Source organism: Oryctolagus cuniculus, chromosome 8 (assembly GCF_964237555.1).
Source record: "Oryctolagus cuniculus chromosome 8, mOryCun1.1, whole genome shotgun sequence".
NCBI classification, from domain to species: domain Eukaryota; kingdom Metazoa; phylum Chordata; class Mammalia; order Lagomorpha; family Leporidae; genus Oryctolagus; species Oryctolagus cuniculus.
Genome location: NC_091439.1, coordinates 36,513,737 through 36,540,842, shown reverse-complemented (window position 1 = coordinate 36,540,842; position 27,106 = coordinate 36,513,737). Strand labels below are relative to the sequence as shown.

Sequence of the window (27,106 nt, the reverse complement as noted above, 5' to 3'; positions counted from 1 at the left end):
ACCAGCAGCCCCAAGAACAAATTTCTCTAGATTTAGATTATATCACAGTATATCTGTTGTTGTTGATAATATATACAGCGATTATTCTTTCCTAGCTGCCACGTCAGCTAGTATGTCAGGAAAGAATGTCAGGAAAGCAGGGACTTAATATATTTTGATAACTTTTCTGCTGAGCACACAGCAGGGAGCAAGCTAGATATAGTCCCTACCTCTCTGAAACTTAATTCAGAGGTGACGGGTAAGAATTTGTAGTAATAAGTGATGAGTTTTTTTTTTTTTTTTTTTTTGACAGGCAGAGTGGACAGTGAGAGAGAGAGACAGAGAGAAAGGTCTTCCTTGGCCGTTGGTTCACCCTCCAATGGCCGCCGCGGCCAGCGCGCTGCGGCCGGCGCACCACGCTGATCCGATGGCAGGAGCCAGGAACCAGGTGCTTCTCCTGGTCTCCCATGGGGTGCAGGGCCCAAGCACTTGGGCCATCCTCCACTGCATTCCCTGGCCGCAGCAGAGAGCTGGCCTGGAAGAGGGGCAAGCGGGACAGAATCCGGCGCCCCGACCGGGACTAGAACCTGGTGTGCTGGCGCCGCAAGGTGGAGGATTAGCCTAGTGAGCCATGGCGCCGGCTGAGTGATGAGTTTTTAAGTAGACTATTTTTTTAGAGCCCTGTTAGTTTCACAGAAAAATTCACTGAAAATACAGAGAACTTCCACTCCCACCCCTATACCTCTGATTGGATGAATACTAAGAAGCATGATTGCTGAATTGTGTAAGAGTATGTTTAGTTTTGTTAAAGAACCTGTCTGTCTTCCCAAGTGCCTGTACAACTATGCATTCCCACCAGTAATGTTTCCTTTTCTTTTTTCAATTATTTATTTATTTATTTGAAAGTCAGAGTTACACAGAGAGGAGAGGCAGAGAAAGAGAGAGAGAGAGAGGGATCTTCCATCTGAATGGTTCACTCCCCAATTGGCCACAACGGCCAGAGCTGCTCCAATCTGAAGCCAGGAGCCAGGTGCTTCCTCCCGGTCTCCCATGTGGGTGCAGGGGCCCAAGTACTTGGGCCATCTTCTACTGCTTTCCCAGGCCATAGCAGAGAGCTGGATCAGAAGTGGAGCAGCTGGGTCTTGAACCGGGTCTCGCATATGGGATGCTGGTGCTTCAGGCCAGGGCATTAACCCACTGTGCCACAGTGCTGGCCCATCCTTTTATCTATAATACTATCTTGTTCTGAAATCTGCCTTGTCTGGTGGTAGCATAGTTGCTCTGGCTTTTATTTCCCCCCTTATTGGCAGTCTCTTATTTAAATTTTTTTTATTTCTAAAAATGGAACAAATTTCCTGTATCGAATACTTAGTTTTAAGAACATAATGACACTTCCCACCCCAGCCTCTCTCCGTCCCTCACTCCCACCCTTCCTTCTATTTCCTTTCTCATTTTTCATTTAATTTTTGCAATAATATACTTTTTTCCCCCTTGAGAACAAGTTTTATCATGAAGAAGCACCTAAGAAAACAAGCAATGGAGTTGGGCACTTAGGTTTATCTAAAACTTATGAGACATATAAAAGGCCTCTACTTAATACATTAAAATGAAATAAATCTTTGTGAACAAGTTTTACTATTAATTCTAATAATAAAACTCTTTGAGGGCAGAGGTCCTGCATGAGAAGTTAGTGCACAATGACTCCTGTTGTTAATTTAACAATTAACATTCTAGGTATGATGTTAGTGATCACCCAAGGCTCTTTTTTTTTTTTTTTTAAAGATTTACTTTATTTATTTGAAAGAGTTACAGATCGAGGTAGACACACACACACACACACACACGCAGAGAGAGAGAGAGAGAGAGAGAGAGAGGTCTTCCATCTGCTGGTTCACTCCCCAAATGACCACAATGGCCGGAGCTGAGCTGATCCGAAGCCAGGAGCCAGGAGCTTCTTCTGGGTTTCCCGCGTGAGTGCAGGGGCCCAAGGACTTGGTCCATCTTCTACTGCTTTCCCAGGCCAGAGCAGAGAGCTGGATCAGAAGTGGAGCAGCTGGGACTCGAACCGGCGCCCATATGGGATCCTGGTGCTGCAGGCCAGGGGCTTTAACCCACTGTGCCACAGTGCCGGCCCCCCAGTGATACACTCTTAACACTGCCATCTTGTGTGAATAAGGAGCAGCAACAAACAAAATCCCCACAGTATGTTTTTAAATCATGTGATGAGGTACAGAGGCTACTAATTTTTCCCCTCTGGGGCTCTGACCTCTGACCTTTTGGAGCTAGTGGATTATTTCCCTTTGGGGGAAAACACTGACATTAAATCTGGAACAAGTCCTTTCTGAGAATAGTGAATTCAGAATGTGGCAGAAATGATTCACAATCCTTTATGACAGTGGTTCTCAAACTTCAGCATGTGGCGAGACCACGGAGAGGGCTTGTTGAAACAGACAGGTAGTCCCACTCCCAAAGGCTGGGATTCAGGAAGTTCGAGGGTTCTCAGCTGGTTTTCAGGGGACACTGCACGAAGATCACTGAGAACCACTTCTCTGCTACACTTCCTGGCTATTCACCCAAGGCTCTTGACATGAGCTGCCTAGGCTATGGAAGCCTTTTGAATCCACAGACTCCTTCAGTATTTAGACAAGGCATAAGCAAAGTGGAAGTTCAGTTCTCTCCTCCTTTCAGAGAAAAGTACCTCCTTCTTTGATGACCACTTCTTTCCACTGGGGTGTCACACACAGAGGTACTTCATGTAGCACACTTTTTGCCACAGTGTCTTGGCTTTCCATGCCTGAAATGCTCTTGTGGGCTTTGCAGCCAGACCAGAACACCCTAAGGGCTGATTCTGAGGTTAGAGTGCTCCTTTATTTGTCTGTGAGTCTGCTGTGTGGACTGCTTCCCATGTTGGAGCACTAACACCGTTTGAATTCTATTATTATTATTACCAAACACTTAATCCTATTCGTATGATCACTTTAGCACTTAATCCTATCTATATGATTACTTTAATGCTTAATCCTATCCCTTTGATCACTTTAACACTTAAAATGCTTTTTTTTTTTTTTTTTTTTTTTTTTACCACCCCACTTATGGGGATTGGGCATCCCATGGCAAATTTTTAAACTGTACCCTCAGAAGTACGTCCATAGGAATGCATGTAGAACTGTACAGCTTTACAGTTATAAGCTTCATACATTTCATAATTACAACTTTAGGAACATGGTGATTCTTCCCACTGTTCCTGCCCTCCTACCCACACTACCACCCCCCTTCCTCCTCCCTCTCTTATTCCCACTCTTTATTTTTTTACTAAGATTTTTTTTTTCCAATTAACTTTCTACACATATGGTTAACTCTATGTTAAGTAAAGAGTTCAACAAATAGTATGGAAAAGAAAAAAACTAAACTGTTTCTCAAGTCAAGATCCAGCTTTTTTTATTGTGTTTCCTGTGGTATATCCTCTTTTACCCTCTTACTTTAAAAACAAATTACTTTATTCACTTGAGAGAGACACCACCCCACCTTCCCCAAGACCTCTCATCCACTGGTTCACTCTTCAAATGCCTTCAACAGCCACTGTTGAACCATGCCAAAACCAGGAGCCAGGAGCTCAGTCCAGATCTCCCTTTTGGATGACAGGGACCCAACTAATTGGGCCATTTACATGGCTCCTGGGGTGTACATTTCCAAGAAGATGTATCCTGGATCTTCAGCTGGGTCTCCCTTGTGGGCAGCAGGGGCCCAAACACTTGGGCCATCTTCCACTACTTTCCCAGGAGCATTAGCAGGTAGCTGGATCAGAAGTGAAGCAGCCAGGACTTGAACTGGTGCCCATGTGGGATGCCAGCATTGCAGGAGGTGGCTTTATTGGCTATACCACACCAGCCCCTTGGCAATTTTTTTTAAAGATTTATTTATTTATTTGAAAGAGTTACACAGAGACACAGAGAGAGAAGAGGCAGAGAGAGAGAGAGAGAGAGAGAGAGAGAGAGAGAGAGAGAGGTTTTCCATCCACTGGTTCACTCCCCAACTGGCCGCAATGGCTGGAGATGTGCCAATCCCAGGAACCAGGAGCTTCTGCTGGGTCTCCCACGAGGGTGCAGGGGCCCAAGGACTTGGTCCATCTTCTACTGCTTCCCAGGCCATAGCAGAAAGCTGAATCAGAAGTGGAGCAGCTGGGACTCCAACCAGCGCCCATATGGGATATCAACACTACAGGTGGTGGCTTTACCCACTACGCCACAGTGCTGGCCCGGCAATTTATTTTTGATAAAGGTGCCAATGAGAAAAGGACCATCCTTTCAACTATTGGTGCTAGGAAAATTGGATATCTACTTGCAAAAAAATAAACATAGATTCTTACATTATACCATATGCAAAAAATTAATTTAAAGTAGATTAAAATCATAAACTTAAGAGCTAAAACTATAAAGCCCTCAGAAGAAAACATAGGGAAAAATCTTGTTACCCTGGATTTGGCATCCATTTCATCAATATGACACCAAAAATAGACATCAAAAGATAAAAATAGAAATGAACTTTAAAATAATGAACATTTATGCATCAAAGGATACTATTCAACAGAAAAGGCAGTATACTAATGGGAGGAAATATTTTTAATTGTTTTATTTATTTCAAAGATAGGGAGACATAAAGAGAAGCATAGAGTACACTCCCATCCACTGGTTCACTCCCCAAAATCCCACAGCAGCTAGAGGCAGGCCACTGAGGCCAGGAGCTGGGAACTCACTCCAGCTTTTCCACATAGGTGTTAGGAACCCAATTATTTGAGCCATCACCTGTTGCTTCCCAGGTGTGCATTATCAGGAAGCTGGAATCAGGAATGGAGCCAGGACTAGAACACAGGCAGTCTGATACGGGACACGGTATCCTAAGCAGTGTCTTAACTGCTGTGCCAAACACCCATCCCAAGGAGAAGATATTTGAAATCATGTATCTGACAATAGATTTAAATATAGAATATATAAAGAACTCTTAGAACTCTACAAATAATAAACTTAATTTTAAATGTGAAAAAGACTTCAGCATTTCTCAAAATAAGATACGTAGATGACAAATAAGCTCATGAAAAGATTCTTAACATAATTAGAGAAACTTAAAAATGTAAAAATTATGATGAGAGAACACTTCACACTCACTGTGAAGGATAATTTTATAAACTGAATTGTATTCCCTCACAGCTGCTAAAGCCCTAACCCTTGGTGTGACTATATTTGAAGGGAGGCCTTTAAGTAAGTAATAAGATTGGAAGGTAGAGTCCTAACGGACAGGACATGTGTCCTTATAAGAAGAGAAGGAGACACCAGAGACCTTCTCTCTTTGTACCTGCACAGGAGATAGTCCCTGTGAGGACAAAGCATGAAGGCAGCCATCTACAAGTCAGGAAGAGAGGCACCACCAGAAATCAGCCCTGCTGGTGTCTTGATCTCTGGCTTCTAGCCTCCAGAAATATGTTGTTTAAGACACTCATCCTGTGCTGTTGTATTATGGCAACATGAGATGATGTATAAATGTATATTTATACATCATTTAATTTTAAAAAGTGTGTTTATATATGTGTTTAAGTTTAAAAACAAAAACTTTAATATTTGTGAGGATGGGGGCCAACACTGTGGCGTGGTGGGTAAGGCTGCTATTTGTGGCTCTGGCATCCCACGTGGGTTCCGGTTCAAGTCCTGGTTGCTCCACTTCTGATCCAGATCCCTGCTAATGTGCCTGGGAAAGCAGCGGAAGATGGCCCAAGTGTTTGAGCCCCTGCCACCCACGTGGGAGACCCAAAAGAAGCTCCTGGCTCCGGGCTTCAGCCTGACCCCACCCTGGCCATTACAGCCATCTTGGGAGTGAACCAGCAGATAGAAAATATCTTTCTCTGTTTCTTCTCTTTGTAAATCTGATTTTCAAATATATAAGTAAATATTTTAAGAAAATGTTGATGAGGTTGTGGAGAAATTATAACTCTCATGCATTTCTGTTGAGAATATGAAATACTACAGCCACTGTAGAAAATAGTTACGACTTATCTCAGAATGTTAAAACATAGAATTACTGTATGACTCAGCTGTAACACTCCTAGATGTATGGCCAAAAGTATTGAAAACAAAGACTCTAAAAACAGATATGAGGGGCCGGCGCTGTGGTATAGTGGGTAAAGCTGCTGCCTGCAGTGCTGGCATCCCATATGGGTGCTGGTTCAAAACCCAGCTGCTCCACTTCCAATCCAGCTCTCTGCTATGGCCTGGGAAAGCAGTAGAAGATGACCCAAGTCCCTGGGCCCCTGGACCCACATGGGAGACCTGGGGGAAGCTCCTGGCTCCTGGCTTCAGATTGGCATAGCTCCAGCCATTGTGGCCAATTGGGGAGTGAACCAGTGGATGAAAGACCTCTCTCTCTCTCTCTCTTCCTCTCTCTCTCTCTCTTTCTCTCTCTCTCTCTTTCTCTGTCTTTGTCTCTCTCTGCCTCTGCCTCTCTGTAACTCTGCCTTTCAAATAAAAATAAGTAAATCTTTAAAACAAACAAACAAATATGAGATATTATGGTTTGGAAAACTGTCCCTCAGAGATCCGTGTAGTAAAATCTTGATCCCTAAAGTCTTGTATTGATATTAAAGGAATGGCCCGGCACCATGGCTCACTTGGCTAATCCTCTGCATGAGGCGTTGGCATCCCATATGGGCGGCGGGTTCTAGTCCCAGTTGCTCCTCTTCCAGTCCAGCTCTCTGCTGTGGCCCGGGAAGGCAGTGAAGAATGGCCCAAGTGCTTGGGCCCTGCACCCCCATGAGAGACCAGGAGAAAGCGCTTGGCTCCTGGCTTTGGATTGGTGCAGTGCGCCGGCCGTAGCAGCTATTTGAGGGGTGAACCAACGGAAAGAAGACTTTTCTCTCTCTCTCTCTCTCTCTGTCTCTCACACTGTCTATAACTCTACCTGTCAAATAAATAAATAAAAATTTTAAAAAAGATATTAATGGATTGATGTTATAGTTGATGCATTAAGGATGAGGCTTGCTCTGATTATGATGTCTGGTAGTTGGGCCTAATGGGAGATCTTTGGGTTATTGAGGGCATGCCTTGGAAGGTAGCTCTTGTTAGAGGATTGGTTGTATAAACTGACCATGCTTCATATCTCTCTGTTTCCTGGCCCACCATGTGATGGTTCCTCCACACATGCTCTGCCACTGCCAGCCTCCACCAGATGGCAGAGTATTGGGCCACCCAACTGTAAGCCAAAATGAACCTTTTCCTTCTCAAGAAGCTCCTTTCAGGTAAAAGCTGACTAACACATGTGGGTACTTAGAAAAGTTCATGGGAAAATAGAATGAAAATATAAGTTTATTTTGGTGCAAAGAAAATTGAAATCCATGCATTTTATCTCATTTTCTGTGACCTTTTTGAAGATCCTTCTATGTAAAGATTTAAATATTTTTGCACTGAAATAAACGATTTTTTTTTTAACAGGCAGAGTTAGACAGAGAGAGAGAGACAGAGAGAAAGGTCTTCCTTCCGTTAGTTCACCCCCCAAATGGCCGCTACGGCCGGCGCACTGCGCCAATCCGAAGCCAGGAGCCAGGTGCTTCCTCCTGGTCTCCCATGCAGGTGCAGGGCCCAAGGACTTGGGCCATCCTCCACTGCCTTCCCAGGCCACAGCAGAGAGCTGGACTGGAAGAGGAGCAACCGGGACAGAATCTGGTGCCCCAACCGGGACTAGAACCTGGTGTGCCAGCGCTGCAGGTGGAGGATTAGCCAAGTAAGCTATGGTGCCGGCCTGAAATAAGCATAATTTTTAATTTATTTTTCACATACTTTTGGAAATACCTTCATTTTTGCATGCCCATGTTCATAATATGATTATTTATAATAAACAAAAGGCAGGAACAACCCAAGTGTCCATCAACAAATGACAAGATAAATGTGGTATTTATATACAATGGAAAATGAAATTTTGATGCATGCTGCAACATTGATGAACCTTCAAAACATTTTTATGCTTAATGAAATAAGCTAGACACAGAAGGATAAATATTGCATAATTCCACTTTTGTAAAGTACCTAGAGTAGTCAAATTCATAGAGACAGACAGCAGAATAGAAATTCTAAAGGGCTTATGGGTAGTTTTAAGGGGATAGTTATTGTATAACAGTATATTGTATATACTTATTGGGCATTGTCTTAATCCATTTTATGTTGATATTTCAAAATACTTGAGGCTGGACACTATTTATAAATAAAGAGGGTTACTCATAGTTCTGGAAATTCAAGAGCAAGACATGAGCATCTTCTGGGCTCTGGTGAAAGCCTTCTAGCAACATCAGAAGAAGGCAGATATTGTCATGGCACAGGCAAGAGGGAGAGATCACAGGAAAGCAGAGGCTTTCAGGGGCCACGTTTGCTCTTTTTATCACAAAGCACTCTCACAAGAAGTAACTCAATCCAAGAGATCAACATTAACCCTTCCAAGGATGGTGCTCCCAATGACCTTGCAATAGGCCACACCACTTCGAAGTTCCACCTCTCAATATTGTCACACTAAGGACCAAGTTTCCAGCACATGAACCTTTGAGGAGACATACTGTAACCAAACTCAAGCCATAGCAAGGATAAGAAGTTTAGGTATTGATACTGGTAATGGTTATATAACATTGTGAATGCGTTTAATGCCAATAAGTTATACACTTACAAATAATGTTTAAAATGAGAACTGGAGTGAGCAGTTCGTCTAGTGGTTGAATGTAGTTAAGATACCCATGTCCCACATTATATTCCCTGAGGTCAATTCCCAGTTCTGGCTCCTGAACATATCTTATTGCTAATGCAGACCCTGGAAGACAGCAGGATGGGTCAAGTAATTGAATTCTTGCCACCAGTGTAGAAGACCTGGATTGATTACTGACTTCTGGCTTCCTCCTAGGCTTGTCCCAGCCATTTGCAGGCATTTGGAGAGTGAAGCAGCATATGGGAGTTTATTCATTCTTTCTGTCTCTGTCTCTCTGTTTGTCTCTCTGCCTCTCAAATAAATATATTTTTTTAGAAATGATAACTGTTATGTTAGGTATATTTTACCACACACATACACAAACACCTACAAAATATTTACCATTGATTTCATTGGAAAAATCTTTATGTAATGGTGACAATTGTCAGATTCATAGAGACAATGACAAGGTTTCCAAAATTCTCACTTTTGCTTGGAAGTTTTATCACTGGAGACAAATACTTCTTTTCATTGATGTTAAAGATTCATCTCTTTGACAAAAACTGAAGTCTGAATAACCATAATTTATTGATTGTTTTTCTGATTAAGAGTGGTGCTTATAAAAAAAAGAAAAGTTTGTTCACCTCACAGCTTAATTGTACAAGTGCCTGGCCTTAAGATAAGCATTGTGCTTTAATATGACACAGAAGTGTTTTGTGCTGTATTTCTTTTAATTTTAGTAAAAACATAAAATTCCACATCTTACTGATTTTTTTTTTAATAAGTCTTTTTCTTTTTTTTTTTTATTTTTATTTTTATTTTTTTGACAGGCAGAGTGGACAGTGAGAGAGAGAGACAGAGAGAAAGGTCTTCCTTTGCCGTTGGTTCACCCTCCAATGGCCGCCGCGGCCGGCGCGCTGCGGCCGGCGCACCGCGCTGATCCGATGGCAGGAGCCAGGAGCCAGGTGCTTTTCCTGGTCTCCCATGGGGTGCAGGGCCCAAGCACCTGGGCCATCCTCCACTGCACTCCCTGACCACAGCAGAGAGCTGGCCTGGAAGAGGGGCAACCGGGACAGAATCCGGCGCCCCAACCGGGACTAGAACCCGGTGTGCCGGCGCCGCTAGGCGGAGGATTAGCCTAGTGAGCCGCGGCGCCGGCCCCACATCTTACTGATTTTAAGTGTGTAGTTTAGAAGTGTTCAGTATGTGCACGTTGTGAAAGAGATCGTCAGGACATTTTCCTCTTGCAAAGCTGGAGCTTCCGTCTCCTGTTTGCCCCACTAGGTGGCGTGAGCTTAAGGCTGAGCATTCATAAGGTCAGTTTTCCTGCTTCATCAGAGGCATCTGAAGGTGCAGCAGGCATTTCGTTTGAAACATTCAAAGTGCATAGCAGTGAAAACAGTCACTAGTAAGGAAGGTTGGGAGCTGCTGCCTCGGTTCTCATCAGCAGTTTTACAAACCATTGCTCCTTATTCAGTACAAGTGCACACAGTGAAAAGGACAAAAATTACCTTCAGTCACATCATGAACCTAATTAAGATAAGTTGGAGATCTCCCCAGTTCATAATGTTAATTAAAAGAACTAATTTAAATCATATTAATAAAGTGTCCAGAAGAGGAATAAGATACTTGGTTATCTATTTCTATGATTGTTGTAGTTTGAGAATTTATGTTTTAGTTTGAGGATTTAAATTAACAGTGAATCTGAAAGAGGAATGAACTGTTCAGTTATCTGCTTCTACCTGTTGTCTTGACTTGAAATTTTATAACCGTGTTCTTTGTGAACTTGTGAATGCTCCTGTGTGTTGAATGTAAGTAGCCCTTCGTGTGCAGATCTGTATGTCATTAGTTTTAGGGATAACTGTCTTTTCCACTGTTCAGACTCCTAATAATGAAGCAAAAAAAAAAAATAGTACAAATTGGTTTAAATCCTTGGTTCTTGATATTTCAGTTTGAAGGCTTTTTTCCCCCTCCTCAAACAGCAGTTTAAATGCTTCGCCTTCAGAAGGTCTTCCCCTGGGAGGCAGTGATGGATGTACTCCTCATTCATTCCCCAAATTCCAGCACCCTTCTCACGAGCTTCTGAAAGAAAATGGCTTTACCCAACAAGTGTACCACAAGTATCGTCGAAGATGCCTAAGTGGTAAGAAGCTTGTCCATCACCTAGTTATATCTGAAACTCAAATATTATTCTAAAAAACTCAAGTATCATTTAATATCAGGTTAAGATATTTTATTTTTCTTAAAAATAATCACCTCAAGTAAATGTGTTTATTCATATTCTTTATTCATGTATTTCATAGGTTTAGACAAATTAGAAATTAAAATCTGGTATATTCTTACTATCATTGACAAATATTTATGATTTGAACTGTACATCAGGAAATATTTACCTTTTGTTTAGAAGAAACCCAAATATATTTTGAAGATTAATGTATTTTAGTTCCCTTCATTGTAAGTTATGTAAAATGTCTGTTTTGACTTTAAAAATTTTATTTAGTAAAGAGGTATTTTATTATTTTAATTTTTTCCAGAGAGAAAATGCTTGGGAATTGGTCAGTCCCAAGAAATGAATACCCTCTTTCGTTTCTGGTCCTTTTTCCTCAGAGATCACTTCAATAAAAAAATGTACGAGGAATTTAGACAACTTGCTTGGGAAGATGCAAAAGAAAATTACAGGTGAAATATTTTATTACGCTTCTGCACTTGGCAGGAATACTGAAATAGCCTGCTTTGGACTGTAAAAGTAGTACAACACAACTGGCACAAGGGCTATACTCGTTCTGCATTGCTGCATACCAAATTACCACCAAGACTCGTGTTAAAACAACTAACATTTATTCGTTCATACCTTCTTTAAAAAAATTATTGATTTATTTGAAAATCAGAATTCCAGAGAGAGAGAGAGAAAGAGAAATCTTCCAGCCACTAAGAGCTTCATCTGGGTGTCCCATGTGGGTGGCAGGGGCCCAAGCACTTGGGCCAGTCTCCACTGCTTTCTCAGGCACACCAGCAGGGAGCTGCATCAGAAGTGGAGCAGCTGGGACAGGAACAGGTACCCATTTGGGATGCTGGTGTCACAGGCCACAGCTTCACGAACTACCACACTATAGTGCCACTGCACTACTAGTTCAACCTTCTAGGTATCAAGATTCCAGCAACCACTTAGCTAGGTGTTTTTTATTCAAAATTGCTTTGAGGTTGTAGTCCAGATATTTGGCAGGAGGGGCAGGCGCAACGGGTTAAACCTCTGCTTGGAACACCAGCATTCCATATAGCAGTGCCTGGGATGGAGTCCCACCTCTGCTCCTGAACCACCTTCCTGCTGATGAGCCTGGGAGGGAACAGATGATGGCTAAAGTACTTGGGCTCCTGCCATCCATGTGGGAGATTCAGATGAAGTTCTTGTCTTCCGGTTTTGGCCTGGCCCAGCTCTGGCTTTTGTGGGCTTTTGGGGATTGAACCAACAGTTGAAAGATTGCCCTGTCTGTCTCTGTCTCTGACTGTCTCTCTGTCTGCCACACTGCCTTTTAAATAAATAAATCTTTATAAAATATTTCTATATCAGTTCATATGCGATCTTACTGTATTTTTTAAAGATTTATTTTATTTATTTGAAAGACAGAATTAGAGGTAGAGACAGAGAGAGAGGTCTTCCATCCACTGGTTCACACCCCAGTTGGCCACAATGGCTGGAGCTGCGCCGATCCAAAGCTAGGAGCCAGGAGCTTCTTCCAGGTCTCCCATATGGATGCAGTGGCTCAAGGACTAGCACCATCTTCTGCTGCTATCCCAGGCCATAGCAGAGAGCTGGATTGGAAGAGGAGCAGCTGGGACTTGAACCAGCAACCATATGGGATGCCGGCGCTTCAGGCCAGGGCTTTAACCTGCTGCGCCACAGTGCCAGCCCCATTGGCCATATTGTATTGTATCAAGTAAAATCTAGTTGAATTCTAAAATGTGTGTGTGTGTACACATTTTTATATATATACATATATATATATATATTTTTTTTTTTGACAGGCAGAGTGGACAGTGAGAAAGACAGAGAGAAAGGTCTTCCTTCCGTTGGTTCACTCCCCGATGGCCGCCGCGGCCAGTGCGCTGCGGCCGGTGCACCAAGCTGATCTGAAGCCAGGAGCCAGGTGCATCTCCTGGTCTCCCATGCGGGTGCAGGGCCTAAGAACCTGGGCCATCCTCCACTGCACTCCCGGGCCACAGCAGAGAGCTGGCTGGAAGAGGAACGACCGGGACAGAATCCCGTGCCCCAACTGGGACTAGAACCTGGTGTGCTGGTGCCGCAGGCAAAGGATTAGCCTAGTGAGCTGCGATGCTGGCCACACATTTATATTTTAAATGTTTGACAGGGCTGTCCAAGGCATTTATGTAGCCATTGGCAGGAAACTTTAGCTCCTGGCCACTTCGGCCTCCCTGCTGGGTATTTTATAGCATGGATTCCCCGAAGGCAAGTGCCCTAAGAAAGAAGGAACAGCCTCCAAGATGTCAGCCTCAGTGTTTTGAATAATCAATACTTGGAAGTAACATATCATCATCACTTCTGCCATATTGTATTGCTCATATAGACCAGTCCTGTTGCAGTGTAGGAAGCAGCTACACAAGGTCATAAACAGTAGGAGATGGAATCATTAGAGACTATCTTAGAGAGTGACACAAGGATGGCCGGCACCGTGGCTCAGTAGGCTAATCCTCTGCCTGCGGCGCCAGCACACCGGGTTCTAGTCCTGGGATGAAGTTTCAGTCTCCTGGCCCCAGCCATTTTGGCCATTTGGAGAGTAAGCCAGCAGATGAAAGATCTCTCCATATCTCCCTCTCTGTCTGTCACTCTTTCAAATAAATAAATCTTAAAAAAACATTCCTTGGGCAAGAAAAAGCAAAGCCTCTCATGAAGTGTCTCACCTCACTTACTACCCAACCTTTCCCCACCAGTCCTAGGCAAAAGTGGTATGAAATTGTGTGTTCCCTGAATGATCCAAGTTCTCTGGCCTGTGGACATTTATGCATATTCTTCCTTCTGCTTCTCTTTTTCTTCCCTGTGTTTTGCTAACTCCTGTTCTTTTTGTCCAGCTTACACCTTACTTCCTTCAGAAATGTTGAGGGCACGCTTTGAAAGTACCACTTGGGCTGAGTGAGACCAGACAAGAAGAGTGGGAAGGAAGACAAAGTAGACGCAGGCAGGTTGTTTGTTCACAGTGAGAGGGAGACAAGATGGAAAGAAGGAAAAAAGATCAATTACCACTCAATGGCGTTTACCTAAGTTTCTCCTTCTTCAAGTTCTGAAAATGTATTCCTCTTATAAATCTCATACAAGAAGATATTATTAATCAGATATTGTGATCCTTGAAAGCAATGCATGGGGCTGCAAATAAATTTTTCCCATGAAAGCCAATTTGTATTTGTACTGAAGTCTGTCAAAACAAAGTCCACTTAATTATCATCTAGAATCTTCTATATAAATTAGAAATGAAAGATGGATAGCATGTGCCCCTGTTTCCCTCTCTTCTTTTCGTTCTGATATTTTAATCAATCTCAGCACTACTTTGTGCTCTTCCTTATCCTACCTTTCACATTTATAGTCTTTCTTACTATGCCTTTGGTGGCTACTTCCAATTCACCAGAGTTAGCACAAAAGTCAGAACTGGCCAGTCTTCATCTCAGTGTTCTCATTCACAACCCAGTGTGTGGGTTTGCAGTTGACTGTCCTACATTTCTCTTGGTGACTTGCCAAGAGAAACTCTCCCATTTGTAAGTAAACTGGTTGTAAAAGACACACACTGGGGCTGGGGCTGGCGCTGTGGCGTAGCAGGTAAAGCTGCCGCCTGCAGTGCCAGCATCCCATATGGGTGCCGGTTGGAGTCCCGGCTGCTCCACTTCCGATCCAGCTCTCTGCTATGTCCTGGGAAAGTAGTAGAAGATGGACCAAGTGCTTGGGCCCCTGTACCCTCGTGGGAGACCTGGAAGAAGCTCCCGGCTCCCGGCTTCGGATCGGTGCAGCTCCGGCTATTGCGGCCAATTGGGGAGTGAACCCGCAGATGGAAGACTCTCTCTCTGCCTCTGCTTCCCTTTCTGTATAACTCTGACTTTCAAATAAATAAATAAATATTAAAAAAAAAAAAGACACACATTCAGATGCCCTGCTTCTTGTGGATGACAGCCAGTAATGTTACCAGTAATGTTAATGTTACCAGTAATGAAGACTCTGTTCCACTGCATCACCCAGAATGGTTTAAGGATTCGGACTGAGGAATCTTTTAATTGTGACATCTAGACATGGTCCCTGTACCGCTGTGTTAATGGCCTTGTTTACTGTCATGGATTCTGATCATCACCAGTAGTTCAAGGTTGTAGGTTTGCTGATCCACAATCCAAAACTTGATTTTTTTTCCTGATTTATTTGGTGATAGTAACTTTCTTAGCAATACATCTACTGTTAGTTATATTTTATAAAAAGAATAGGAAGTTCTCTTAGGAGCCACTTAATTAGTTTTATACTATTATAGTTGAATGAGTCAACAACATCTAGTGTCCAAGACACAAGAGTTGCGGTCTTAGTATTTTTTTAAAGATTTATTTATTTATTTTGAAAGAGTTACAGAGAGAGAGAGAGAGAGAGAGAGAGAGAGATCTTCCATCCATTGGTTCACTCCCCAGTTGGCCACAATGGCCAGGACTAGACCAAGCTGAAGTGAAAAGCTTCATCCAAGTCTTTCACGTGGGTAGCAGGAGCCCAAACACTTGGGCCATCCTCCATTGCTTTTCCTATGCCATTAGCAGGGAGCTGGATCACAAGTGGAGCAGCTGGGACTTGAACTGGTGCCCATATGGGACACCAGCGTTGAAGGCCCCAAGAGTGTGGTTTTTATCTCTTTAGAATGAATATTATGTTTAAGAATATTTAATGCCATGCACAGACACACCATTATAAACCTTGGTTTGGGAAAAATCTAAACCATTCCCAGTTTGTCACTAAGTCTTTTGAACCATTCTTCAGGGAGAGATATTCTGTCTGTTTAAAGAAGCCCTCTCTTAACTGTCCTAAGGCTGCCTCTCGTTCTGCAGGTTGCCAATATGCCTTTATCATGTGCTGTGGCTGAGTCAACAAAAATAGCAAAACCAGCTATGGATTACCAATTATCACCTTTATGAAAAAAATCTGCATACCAAAAACTTACTTTTTGTTTAAGATTATTTGTGTCATGTCTGCTTGTATCAGTACTTCTAACTATGAGATATTTTGCATTATTATAGCAAGTTTTGTTATAAACCTTTTATTTCCTTTTCCTAGGTACGGGTTAGAATGTCTGTTCAGGTTTTATAGTTACGGACTGGAAAAAAAATTCAGACAAGAAATTTTTAAGGATTTCCAAGAAGAAACCAAAAAAGACTACGAATCTGGTAAAAATAAATTAGTAGATAAAAAACTTATTCTATTTGGAAACTGTAAACTGAGTCTGTCAGTAAAAATAAGGAAGGAGTTTATACTTATTTCTTCAAGGTAAAGCATTTAGGACCTTTAGGCCATTGTTAGGGTCTTGATGTAGGACGGGGCTCTGTACAGTAAGTAGGCCTTCCCTGTGAGGTGTTAGAAAATAACCACTCCCAATTATCTCCTTTATTATTATCTCCAGATATATTTTGTCACTATCATCTTGACAAGCATGTTACATAACATAAAAATTTTGTGATACATCAGAAGGTATGCTTGGAAAGGCAGGGCAGCATGGTGGTTAAGAGTGCAATCTTTGGCCGCGGCGCACTAGGCTAATCTTCCGCCTGCGGCGCCGGCACCCCGGGTTCTAGTCCTGATCAGGGCGCCGGATTCTGTCCCGGTTGCCCCTCTTCCAGTCCTGCTCTCTGCTGTGGCCAGGGAGTGCAGTGGAGGATGGCCCAAGTGCTTGCGCCCTGCACCCCATGGGAGACCAGGAGAAGCACCTGGCTCCTGGCTTTGGATCAGCGTGGTGCGCCAGCTGCAGTGGCCATTGGAGGGTGAACCAATGGAAAAGGAAGACCTTTCTCTCTGTCTCTCTCTCTCACTGTCCACTCTGACTCTAAAAAAAAAAAAAAAAAAAAAAAAAAGTGCAGTCTTTGGGCTGGTTCCCTATGTCTGAATCCCGTTTCCACTACTTTGTAGTTTTGTGCCCTGGGGTAAGTTACTTAAACTTGCTAGCCTCAGTTTTCTCATCTTTAATGTAAATGAGATGACCTCTTATATAGTTGCATATAGTTCAGTTTGATATATAATAAAGTACTTAAATAATACTTCTTACAGAACCAGTGTTCAAAACATGTTAACTGCTGTTGTTCTTTATATGAAGGTACTTCAAAAAGTTCATAGACAATGGAGTTAAAAGATAAATTTATTTTGGTAGAAAAAATTTTGAAATCCATGCATAATTTTTTATAATATACATTGCCCATAACTTTTTGAAGATACTACCCCCTTATGTGTTTTTTATTCTCAAGATCTAGATTAAGTATTTATTGGAAGATACATGGTTTATTGGTAATAGAATCATGTTTAATATGAATAATTTTTTAAAATTCCATATTATTTAAAGTATGTGTTCTTATTATTAGGTCAGCTGTATGGACTAGAAAAGTTTTGGGCTTATCTGAAATATTCTCAATCTAAGACACATTCTGTTGATCCAAAGCTTCAGGAATACCTCTGTAGTTTTAAGAGGTTAGAAGACTTCCGTGTCGAAGTAAGTTTCAGTCCCTTCCTCTTCTTTTTTTTTTTCTACTAATGTATTTCTAACTCTTATCACTGACTTTCTTAGCTTTTTTACAATTTTATTTTTTTAATTGGAAGTTTAGCTTTTTAGTTTTGAAATCAGATTTTCAAACAAGTACAAAAATAGTTCAGAGAATTCCCATATACCAGTCAGATTTTCCAATTAATTAACATCTTATCCAGCCACAGTACAATTGTCAGTTTACTTGAATTTTTACATGCCTCTATAGTTAAACATTTTACAGATTTAGTAACTTTTTTCAAGATGTGCTCCTATTTTCTTACTAACTTTGTGAAGACTTTTCACTTTTTAATGAACTTTAATCCATATATAATTTCTGTAACATGCTGATATGGATTTAGGGTTCTTTCATAAAAAAATTCGGTCAAGAATGTTCTGTGTTTATGGGTAGGTAAGAAATTAATACAAGTGCATGAGTCTCTGGAATTAAGAATTCTTTTTCATTTTTTATGAGTATTGTTTTAAGATTGACTTATTTATTTCAGAGGCTGAGTTACAGACAGAGAGAGAGACAGACAGAGAGAGAAAGGTCTTCCAGACACTAGCTCACTCCCCAGATGGCCACAATGGCCAGAGCTAGGCCGATCTGAAGCCAGGAGCCAGGAGCTTCTTGCCGGTCTCCCACGCCGGTGCAGGGGTCAAGCTCTTGGGCCATCTTCCTCTACTTTCTCAGAACATTAGCAGGGAGCTGGATCAGAGTGGAGCAGTCAGAACAAACCAGTGCCCATTATGAGATGCCAGCGCTGCAGGTGAAGGCTTCACCTCCCACACCACAGCAGTGGTCCCAAGAATTTTATAAAGTGACTTCCCGTTCCTGTCACAAAAGCATCCCTGCTCTGTAATCATAGTTCTTGCCCTATCTGAACATAATTTCAGAATTCAGAAATCCTCTTTTAAATACAAGGGAAGGTTGAAAGAGGAGGATAGGCCCTATTATGTAGCTCAGACCCTAAAACATGAGCGAAGCTTCATAGACATGTTGAAAGAATGAGCAAATGCTACGAGGCTGATTTAGCTAGGGAGAAAATTTAATGCCTTAAGGTTGCTGTTAATTTCTTTTTATACTCATAAAATGTACTGAAGCACCAACATAATTTCCCTCTTTGTTGGAAAAGGCTAAGCCTTAAATTTTGAAGGGAGCAAAGATGTCAACTATGTTGTCTTTCATAATTTGCAGCCCCCTATTAGTGAGGAATTCGGAAGCAAAAGGCATTCATCTACTTCTGGTGAGAAAAATAATCATCATAGACTTCCATCTGATTCCTCTGCACAGCCACCGAATGCAGCTAAGCACACGTCTGCCACTGAGCTTCAGGTCCCAATAAACTCTCCCAGAAGGAATGCTGCGCAGGAGTCCAGTGACAGTTCTCACCAGAACAGTGCTGCCTCCATCTCCACCAATGGTGAAATGCCTGAGAAATAGACTCTTATGAAAGTTGTTTGTTCTTGAAATCAACATTCACATCAGTATTTATTTGGGAAAACTCTCCTGATGTTTAATTGTGATAATCAGAAAAAAGAAAAAGAAAGAGAAGTAGTGGCATTTTTCAAGCAAGGTAAATCCTGAAAGTATTTTTCCTGATTTCACAAACGAGGATAGTTTTGGTGAGATCCTTTTACTGAGATCCTCTAGTAGTATATTTTGATCCCAGTATTTTTTTTTCGAAGCTAGTGTTTACAGGAACAGCATTCTGTTTAAAGGTATTTAAAACAACACAAGGAATGCCTAAGGTTTCAGCTCATACTTCTTAAAGAAGATATAGTATGTTGTATTCATCTCTTCTGTAGAGCTTTCTTAAGGAATCCGGTTGCCCCACTATCAATTCATATTTGAACTTACCAAAAACAAAGGAAGATTACGTATATATTTTGTAAATTGAGAAAGAAATGAAATGATACATTTACTTTTTCTGTTAGATGTAAAGTTTAAAGGATGTCCTTCTTTCCTTTACAAAGGTAGAAATACATAGCAAAGTGGTGGTTATGTATGTATGGCACTGCTGATGCAGGGATTCGGTTTTTCTAGTCATACCTCATGATTTCCACAGTTGTTGGTGTTGAGTTCTCTGAACTGACATAAGCTAGTTACATTATTAGTAGAGATTTACTTTTGCAATTCTGTATGAACTTGAACCTATAGTTGAAAACTGCATTGGGATTGGTTGGAATATTGAATTAATTAAATCTCTTGTTTTGAATTCATCTGCTGTTTTTACATCTGCAAGTAAGGGTGTCAGAAGCAGTCAGATTACTTTCAATTTAAAAAGAGTACTTAGTTTTTCCTTATTTCTTTTAATTTGGTTTTATGCTCAAAAGTATTTGAAGAGTTACAACAAATTGGTTTCTAATTATTATTGCTATTGTAACTTATGTAAATGATAGTTTCGGTTTTTGTGAGATTTTAAAAATAAAGCACAAGCACCTATTCTGAATTATTTAAAATGATTATTATTTTTATTAAAAATATAGTTGAAAAACTAAAGTGCAAATTCTTCTGATAGAAGACCTTATATTTTGCGAATGAAGTTTCAGTTATAAACTTAACTATATCTGTTTTTAATGAGTACAGCATGACTGACAAAATTTTCTCAGATTGGCAGAAGTAGCTAATTTCAATACATTATTTTTTTGAGTAGATAGGTGTCTTATAATTCATAATATTGAAATACATATTCTCTTATTTGGATAGGTGGGCTACTCATCACAAAAAGATTTTCATTAAGTTATCTCCCATGCATAGATGATAGCCTTCAGTTTAATAATAGTTACTATTTTGGGAAGTCATTTTGGCACTTTAATTTTAGGAAAATTTGAATATTCAGAAAATAAACTTTACTTAGAAATAAGAGGTTACAAAACAAACAATGGAGGGGCCAGCACTGTGGCGTAGCAGGTAATGCTGCCACTTGCAGTGCCAGCATTCCATGTGGATGCTGGTTTGAGTCCCGGCTGCTCCTCTTCTGATCCAGCTCTCTGCTATGGCCTGGGAAAGCAGTAGAAGATGGACCAAGTCCTTGGGCCCCTGCACCCATATGGGAGACCGGGAAGAAGCTCCTGGCTCCTGGCTTTGGTTTGGCACAGCTCTGGCCATTGCAGCCATCTGGAGAGTGAACCAGCAGATGGAAGACCACTCTCTCTCTCTCTCTCTGTGACTCTGCCTTTAAAATAAATAAATAAATCTTTAAAAAAAATGGATTATAAAAATCAAGTATTTAGTATTTTTAAAAAAAGATTTATTTATTTGGAAGGCAGAATTAGAGAGAGAGGGAGAGATACAGATTATCTTCCATCTGCTGATTCATTCTCCCAATGACCTCAATGGCCAGGGCTGAGCCAAGCCAAAGCCAGAAGCCAGAAGCTTTATCCAGGTCCCCCATGTTGGGTCTTCTGTTGCTTTCCCAGGCCTTGGGCAGGGAGCTGGATCTGAAGTGGAGCAGCCGGGACATGACCCAGTGCCCACATGGGATGCTGGCGTCCCAGGTGGCAGCTTAACCTACACTATGCCACCACATCAGACCCGCATTTAGTATTTTATAAAAGGAGTATGTAATTCTGGCTTTTCAGTGAGGAATGTCCAACCCATGCTTATTAGCTCTAAGTGATTTCTTGAAATGATCTAAAATTTTTTCTCAATTGCCTTTTTGTACTGAACACATATAGCTGAAACCATATTTAACTTAAGATTATTTTTACTCAACTAAATGTGCAAGTGTGAATTTGGAAAATTATCTTTTTTATGAAAATACAATAATCAAGAAGTTTGTACCATATTTTAAAAAACATTTTTTAATTATTATTTGACAGAGCTAGACAGTGAGAGAGAGAGAGAGACAGAAAGGTCTTCCTTCCGTTGGTTCATTCCCCAAATGGTTGCCACGGCCGGCGCCCTGCGCTGATCTGAAGCCAGGAGCCAGGTGCTTCTCCTGGTCTCCCATGCGGGTGCAGGGCCCAAGGACTTGGGCCATCCTCCACTGCCCTCCCAGGCCACAGCAGAGAGCTGGACTGGAAGAGGAGCAACCGGGACTAGAACCCAGCGCCTATATGGGATGCCGGCCCCACAGGCGGAGGATTAGCCAAGTGAGCCACGGCGCTGGCCCCTGTACCATATTTTAATTAGCAATTTTACATTATTTTTATTATAAAGGAATACATATACATTGAGATATTTATGAAAGCACCAAGAAGAAAATAAAAATCTTTTTTAAGAAGAAGAAAATCCCAAATTGGTATCATGCCATACATATAGCATTGTAACCTGCTGTTTTCATTTAATAGAGTTGACCATTTTCTGATATTATTATTTCTACATCATGACTGGTTATGTAGTATTCCAGCATGTGAATGCACCAGTTTATTTAGCTAATTACCTTTTGTTGAATTTTAGCTATGACCAAGTTTTGCCGGTTACAAAAAAAAAGTTAATTAATGAGATCCTACCTGTAAATCTTTGTATATAACCTTGGAGTCATTGCCTAGAGTAAATTCCTAGAAGTTAAAATTCTAAATAAAAACAGATCCCCAGGTAAGGCCCTCTAGGAAGGTTGCAGTGTATACTTTCACCAGTAGCATCTGCTTCCCTACGTCCTTACTAACATCAATTATTAAAATATTTTAAAGATCCATTTGAGAGAAGGACAGACTTCCATCTGGAACTGAAACCCAGGCACTCCAATATGGGATGCAGGTTTCCCAGTGTATTAGCTGTTGCACTACAGTGCCCTGTTATAAATATTTCTTAACATCAGTTATTATAAATCTCTCTGTTTGCTAGAAGTAAAAGATATTGTTCTAATCTCACTTTAGTGTGATTTTAACCACATTATTAATTAGTGATTTTTATTATTTGCTATATTTTCTGTAGCTTGCTTGATCATAGTCTTTATGTTTTCCTTTTGGACTGAGTATCTTTTCCTTGTCAATGATAGAGGCTATTTTTTTCTTACTAAGAATGTTAACTTTTCTTTTAGTTTTTTAAAAAATTTGTTTTTATTTGAAAGTCAGAGTTAGAGAGAGAGGACTAGATCGAGATCTTCCATCTGTTTTACTCCCCAGGTGGCTGTAACAGGCAGAGCTGGGCCAACCCAAAGTCAGGAGCCAGGAGCCTCCTCCAGGTCTCACATGGGTGGCAGGGACCTAAGCACTTGGCCATCTTCCTCTGCTTTTCCCAGGCCATTATCGGGAACTGGATTGGAAGTAGAGCAGTGGGGACTGAAACTGGTGCCTATGTGGGATGCCCAGCTGCTCCACTTCCAACCCAGCTCCCTGCTAATGTGCCTGGGTTATATATGAACTGTAAGATATGCAGAACCGGAACACTGACAATACAATGTACAAGGAGCCTTTCCAGTTACTGCTGTGGCCCATTTCTACTGAAGAGAAATGTCCATCTGTACAGTCACTTTTACCAACCAGTGGGGATAGGCAGCCCCTGCCAAGCCTCCACTGTAGGCATCTGTTTGATCCAAAAATTGAGAGGACTGCATACATTTAAAATCAGTCATTGATGAAGTGGTGGAACATCACACTTTGAACATGGTAATCTCTCCCCCAAAAAATCAATCCCAGTTTTAAGTGACCACAGGTCCTTTGTCCATCATGAAAACCCTACAGGATTGAGGGCTTTGGGAGATGAGAAGATGAAGGCTGCCAAAAAAGGAGGCACAAAACCAAACCAAAAACCTAGGTCTTGCAAAATCATCATTTTTTCCCTTTACCAAAGAGAACTAGAAATGTACAAATTCACTGATGAACCTCAATGATAACATCAGCTAGCTGATAACCCTCATTTTTACCTGGACCCCTGATTCTTGAGAATAAACGAAAAGAATGTGGATAATATATTTATATATATATATATATATATACACACACACACACACCACTTTTAGAAAGGAATCATTTTGGGGCTGGCGCTGTGGCGTGGCAGGTAAAGCCGCCGCCTGTGGTGCCAGCATCCCATATGGGTGCCAGTTTGAGTCCCAGCTGCCCCACTTCCAATCCAGCTCTCTGCTATGGCCTAGGAAAGCAGTAGAAGATGGCCCAAGTCCATGGGCCCCTGCACCCACATGGGAGACCTGGAAGACTCTCCTGGCTCCTGGCTTCAGATCAGCACAGCTCTGGCTGTTGCAACCACCTGGGGAGTGAACCAGCAGATAAAAGACCTCTCTCTCTCTCTGCCTCTGTTTTTCAAGCAAATAAATAATAATAATAAAAATAATAATAATGGAACCTTTTGCTTAAAATATTCCCTTTAGAAACCAAAACTAGGCCGGCGCCGCGGCTCACTAGGCTAATCCTCAGCCTTGCGGCGCCGGCACACCGGGTTCTAGTCCCGGTCGGGCGCCGGATTCTGTCCCGGTTGCCCCTCTTCCAGGCCAGCTCTCTGCTGTGGCCAGGGAGTGCAGTGGAGGATGGCCCAGGTGCTTGGGCCCTGCACCCCATGGGAGACCAGGATAAGTACCTGGCTCCTGCCTTCGGATCAGCACAGTGCGCTGGCCGCAGCGCGCCTGCCGTGGCGGCCATTGGAGGGTGAACCAATGGCAAAAGGAAGACATTTCTTTCTGTCTCTCTCTCTCACTGTCCACTCTGCCTGTCAAAAAATAAAAAATAATAATAATAATAAAATAAACCAAAACTGGTCCTGGGCTGTTATAGGTATGTGTTCATCTCTCAGTGGTCTACTCAGAAATGATGTTACAGGTGAAGCAGCAGCAGTGAAGAGATTACCTTGGTTCTTTGTCTCACATGGAAAAAGAATTTCCAAGTGGACAAGGCAGAGAGAAAAAGATTCATTTAAGTCAAAAGCCTCCTGGCAGAGTGGGCGGGAGGGGAGCTCCAAGAGAGGCAAAGCCCCAGGAGTCTGGTGGTAGTGGGGTTTTGAAGCCCAATTTTGAGTAAGGAAAAACCTTGACAATCAGTAACAAGGTGGGGACAAAACCCCTCAAAAGACCTGATTTGTAGTCTTGTTCACTCTATCTGGCTTGCTCAAGATAAAACAAAAGAGCTATCAGAAGAGGGGATATGCAGCTTGTTTTACAGTAAACTGGGAACTCAAAAGGATGGAGTTGCCACTCCCTTGCTGTCTCATGATAAGATTGGAAGCTCCCAGGCCGGCGCCGCGGCTCACTAAGCTAATCCTCCACCTTGTGACACTGGCACACCGGGTTCTAGTCCTGGTCGGGGCACCGGATTCTGTCCCGGTTGCCCCTCTTCCAGGCCAGCTCTCTGCTGTGGCCAGGGAGTGCAGTGGAGGATGGCCCAAGTGCTTGGGCCCTGCACCCCATGGGAGACCAGGAGAAGCACCTGGCTCCTGTCTTCGGATTGGCGCGGTGCACCTGCTGCAGCATGGCGGCCATTGGAGGGTGAACCAAAGGCAAAGGAAGACCTTTCTCTCTCTCTCTCTCTCTCTCACTGTCCACCCTGCCTGTCAAAAAAAAAAAAAAAAGGAAGCTCCCAGGGAGTGGGCCAGGCAATTTTGACATTGCTAAAGATAACTTCTGGGAGAAGCCCTGAACCAGCCTGCCAGCCTGACTGCCTATTAACCAGTCTGACTCCTCACAATAAGGTTTCTGCTTCCTTCCTTTCTTCCTCCCTCCCTCCCTTCCTCCTCCTCCTCCTCCTCCTCCTCCTCCTTCTTCTTCTTCTTCTTCTTCTTCTTCTCTCTCTCTCTCTCTCTTTCTCTTTCTCTTTCTCTTTCTCTTTCTCTTTCTCTTTCTCTTTTCTCTGCCTGCAGCGCTGGCATCCCATATGGGCACAGGGTTCTAGTCTCGGCTGCTCCTCTTCCAGGCCAGCTCTCTGCTGTGGCCCGAGAGGGCAGTGGAGGATGGCCCAGGTGATTGGGCACCTGCACCTGCATGGGAGACCAGGAGAAGCACCTGGCTCCTGGCTTCAGATCGGCGCAGCGCCAGCCGTGGTGGCCATTTGGCCATTTGGGGGTGAACCAACAGAGGGGAAGACCTTTCTCTCTGTCTCTCTCTCTCACTGTCTAACTCTACCTGTCAAATAAGAAAAAAAAAAAAAGTAACTGAAGCATTTTTTAAAAGGTAAATTAGCAAAAATAAATACCAACCCTGGCATTTTCACAAATAATGCAAATGAAGTGATATGGCCTTTAGGATGGGGTTAGTAAAAGGGAAGATAGAAGTGAAGAAAATTCAGAGAAAATGATGTATTAGTTTTTCTTTTTAAAAAATTCTGCATGTGCAAAAAAATCAGCTGTTTGCCCATTCCAAATGTGCCCTTGCATTTCATAGTATCAAAGAAACCACCACCCCTTCTTCCTAAACGCATTTTATGCTTCTTATTCCACATTAAATGGGAACTGTGCCTAGTGTGCCCCTCCAATTAATACACATGTTCCAAAATAATCCAAGCCAGAGGCATAAGGTGGGAAAACATCTCAAAAAAAGAAAAGTCCACTTGAGGCCTGTAATTTACCTGAACAAGGTATTTTACCCCAATATCTTGACACTTGATGAGTGAGCCTATTAAGAGTTACTACTTGTGGGGCCGATGCTGTGGTATATCGGGTAAAGCCACTACCTGAAGTGCTGGCATCCTTTGTTGACGCCAGTTCGAGTCCCGGCTGCTCTGCTTCCGATCCAGCTCTCTGCTCTGGCCTGGGAAAGCAGTAGAAGATGGACCAAGTCCTTGGGCCCCTGCACCCATATGGGAGACCTAGGGGGAAGCTCTTTGGCTCCTGGCTTTTGACTGGCGCAGCTCTGGCCGTTGTGGCTATCTGGGGAGTGAACCAGTTGACACAAGACACCTCTCTCTCTCTCTGTCTCTCTCTCTTTGCCTCTCCTTCTCTCTGTGTAACTCTGACTTTCAAATAAATACATAATCTTAAAAAAAAAGTTACAACTCATTTCCTAGAGTAAAACCTAACTGAAGAGGGATGTGTGGGGTTTCTATTAGGATGTAAGTTTGTTCTTATTTTACCTTTTCTTTTATGATCCTTTCCCACTAGGTTAGAACAGGTTAATTCTTCCAATTTTTTTTAGTCTTTTCTAGGGCAATTTTTAGAAAAGCAATGGTCTGATGTAAACATTTTAAAGTATAGTGCACGTAACTTCGCAGACTGTTCTAACAGTCTGATAATTTGTAAATGCTTTAGATTTTTTAAAAATTAACACTTGTATTGCTAAATCCTATTTATGTAAGTCTGCTAAGATTTTTAACATGCTTAAAACTTCAAACATTTAAATAAGTAATGGATGGGTTACTGTGAGCAATTTAGCTTTCAGAACCCCCATGTATTAGTATATGAAAAGGTGTAATGTGCATTAGTGAGGTTGGAGGGACTATGAGAAATATGTATGGTGTATATTTTAAAACACCTTTGCTTGTATTGTGAAGATTTAAAAACAAATAAGATTTTTAACATAACTTTTTTTTGAAGATTTGTTTTACTTATTTGGAAGATAGAGTTACAGAGAGAGAGAATGAGGTCTTCCATCCATTGATTCATTCCCCAAATTGCTGCAATAGGTGGAGCTGAGTTGATCCAAAGCCAGGAGCCAGGAGCATCTTCTGGCTCTCCTACGTGGGTTGCAGGGGCTCAATGACTTTGGCCATCCCCTGTTGTTTTCCCAGGTGCATCAGCAGGGAGCTGGATCATAATGGAGTAGCCAGATCTCGAACCA

The 27,106-nt window shown here is 42.1% G+C and overlaps 1 protein-coding gene across 21 annotated transcripts in view; it reads left to right on the top strand.

The window, feature by feature from the left end:
* The window catches only part of LARP1B (La ribonucleoprotein 1B), a 197,953-nt gene that overhangs the window by 139,275 nt on the left and 31,572 nt on the right, over positions 1–27,106 (top strand). For 10 of the 21 annotated variants that reach the window (XR_011378250.1, XR_011378249.1, XR_011378251.1 and 7 more), the window contains 5 exons: positions 10,671–10,831; positions 11,223–11,367; positions 15,992–16,101; positions 17,284–17,411; positions 18,640–19,894. Coding sequence is in view for 12 of the 21 variants with exons in the window: in XM_070047594.1 (XP_069903695.1) it covers positions 10,671–10,831; positions 11,223–11,367; positions 15,992–16,101; positions 17,284–17,411; positions 18,640–18,885 (790 nt within the window). In the remaining 9 variants the exon portion in view is untranslated. Of the gene's footprint in view, positions 1–7,181; positions 9,832–10,639; positions 10,832–11,222; positions 11,368–13,773; positions 13,876–15,991; positions 16,102–17,283; positions 17,412–18,639; positions 19,895–27,106 lie in introns of those variants that run through there. The other 11 variants (XR_011378248.1, XR_011378246.1, XR_011378247.1 and 8 more) reach the window with 9 other exon arrangements.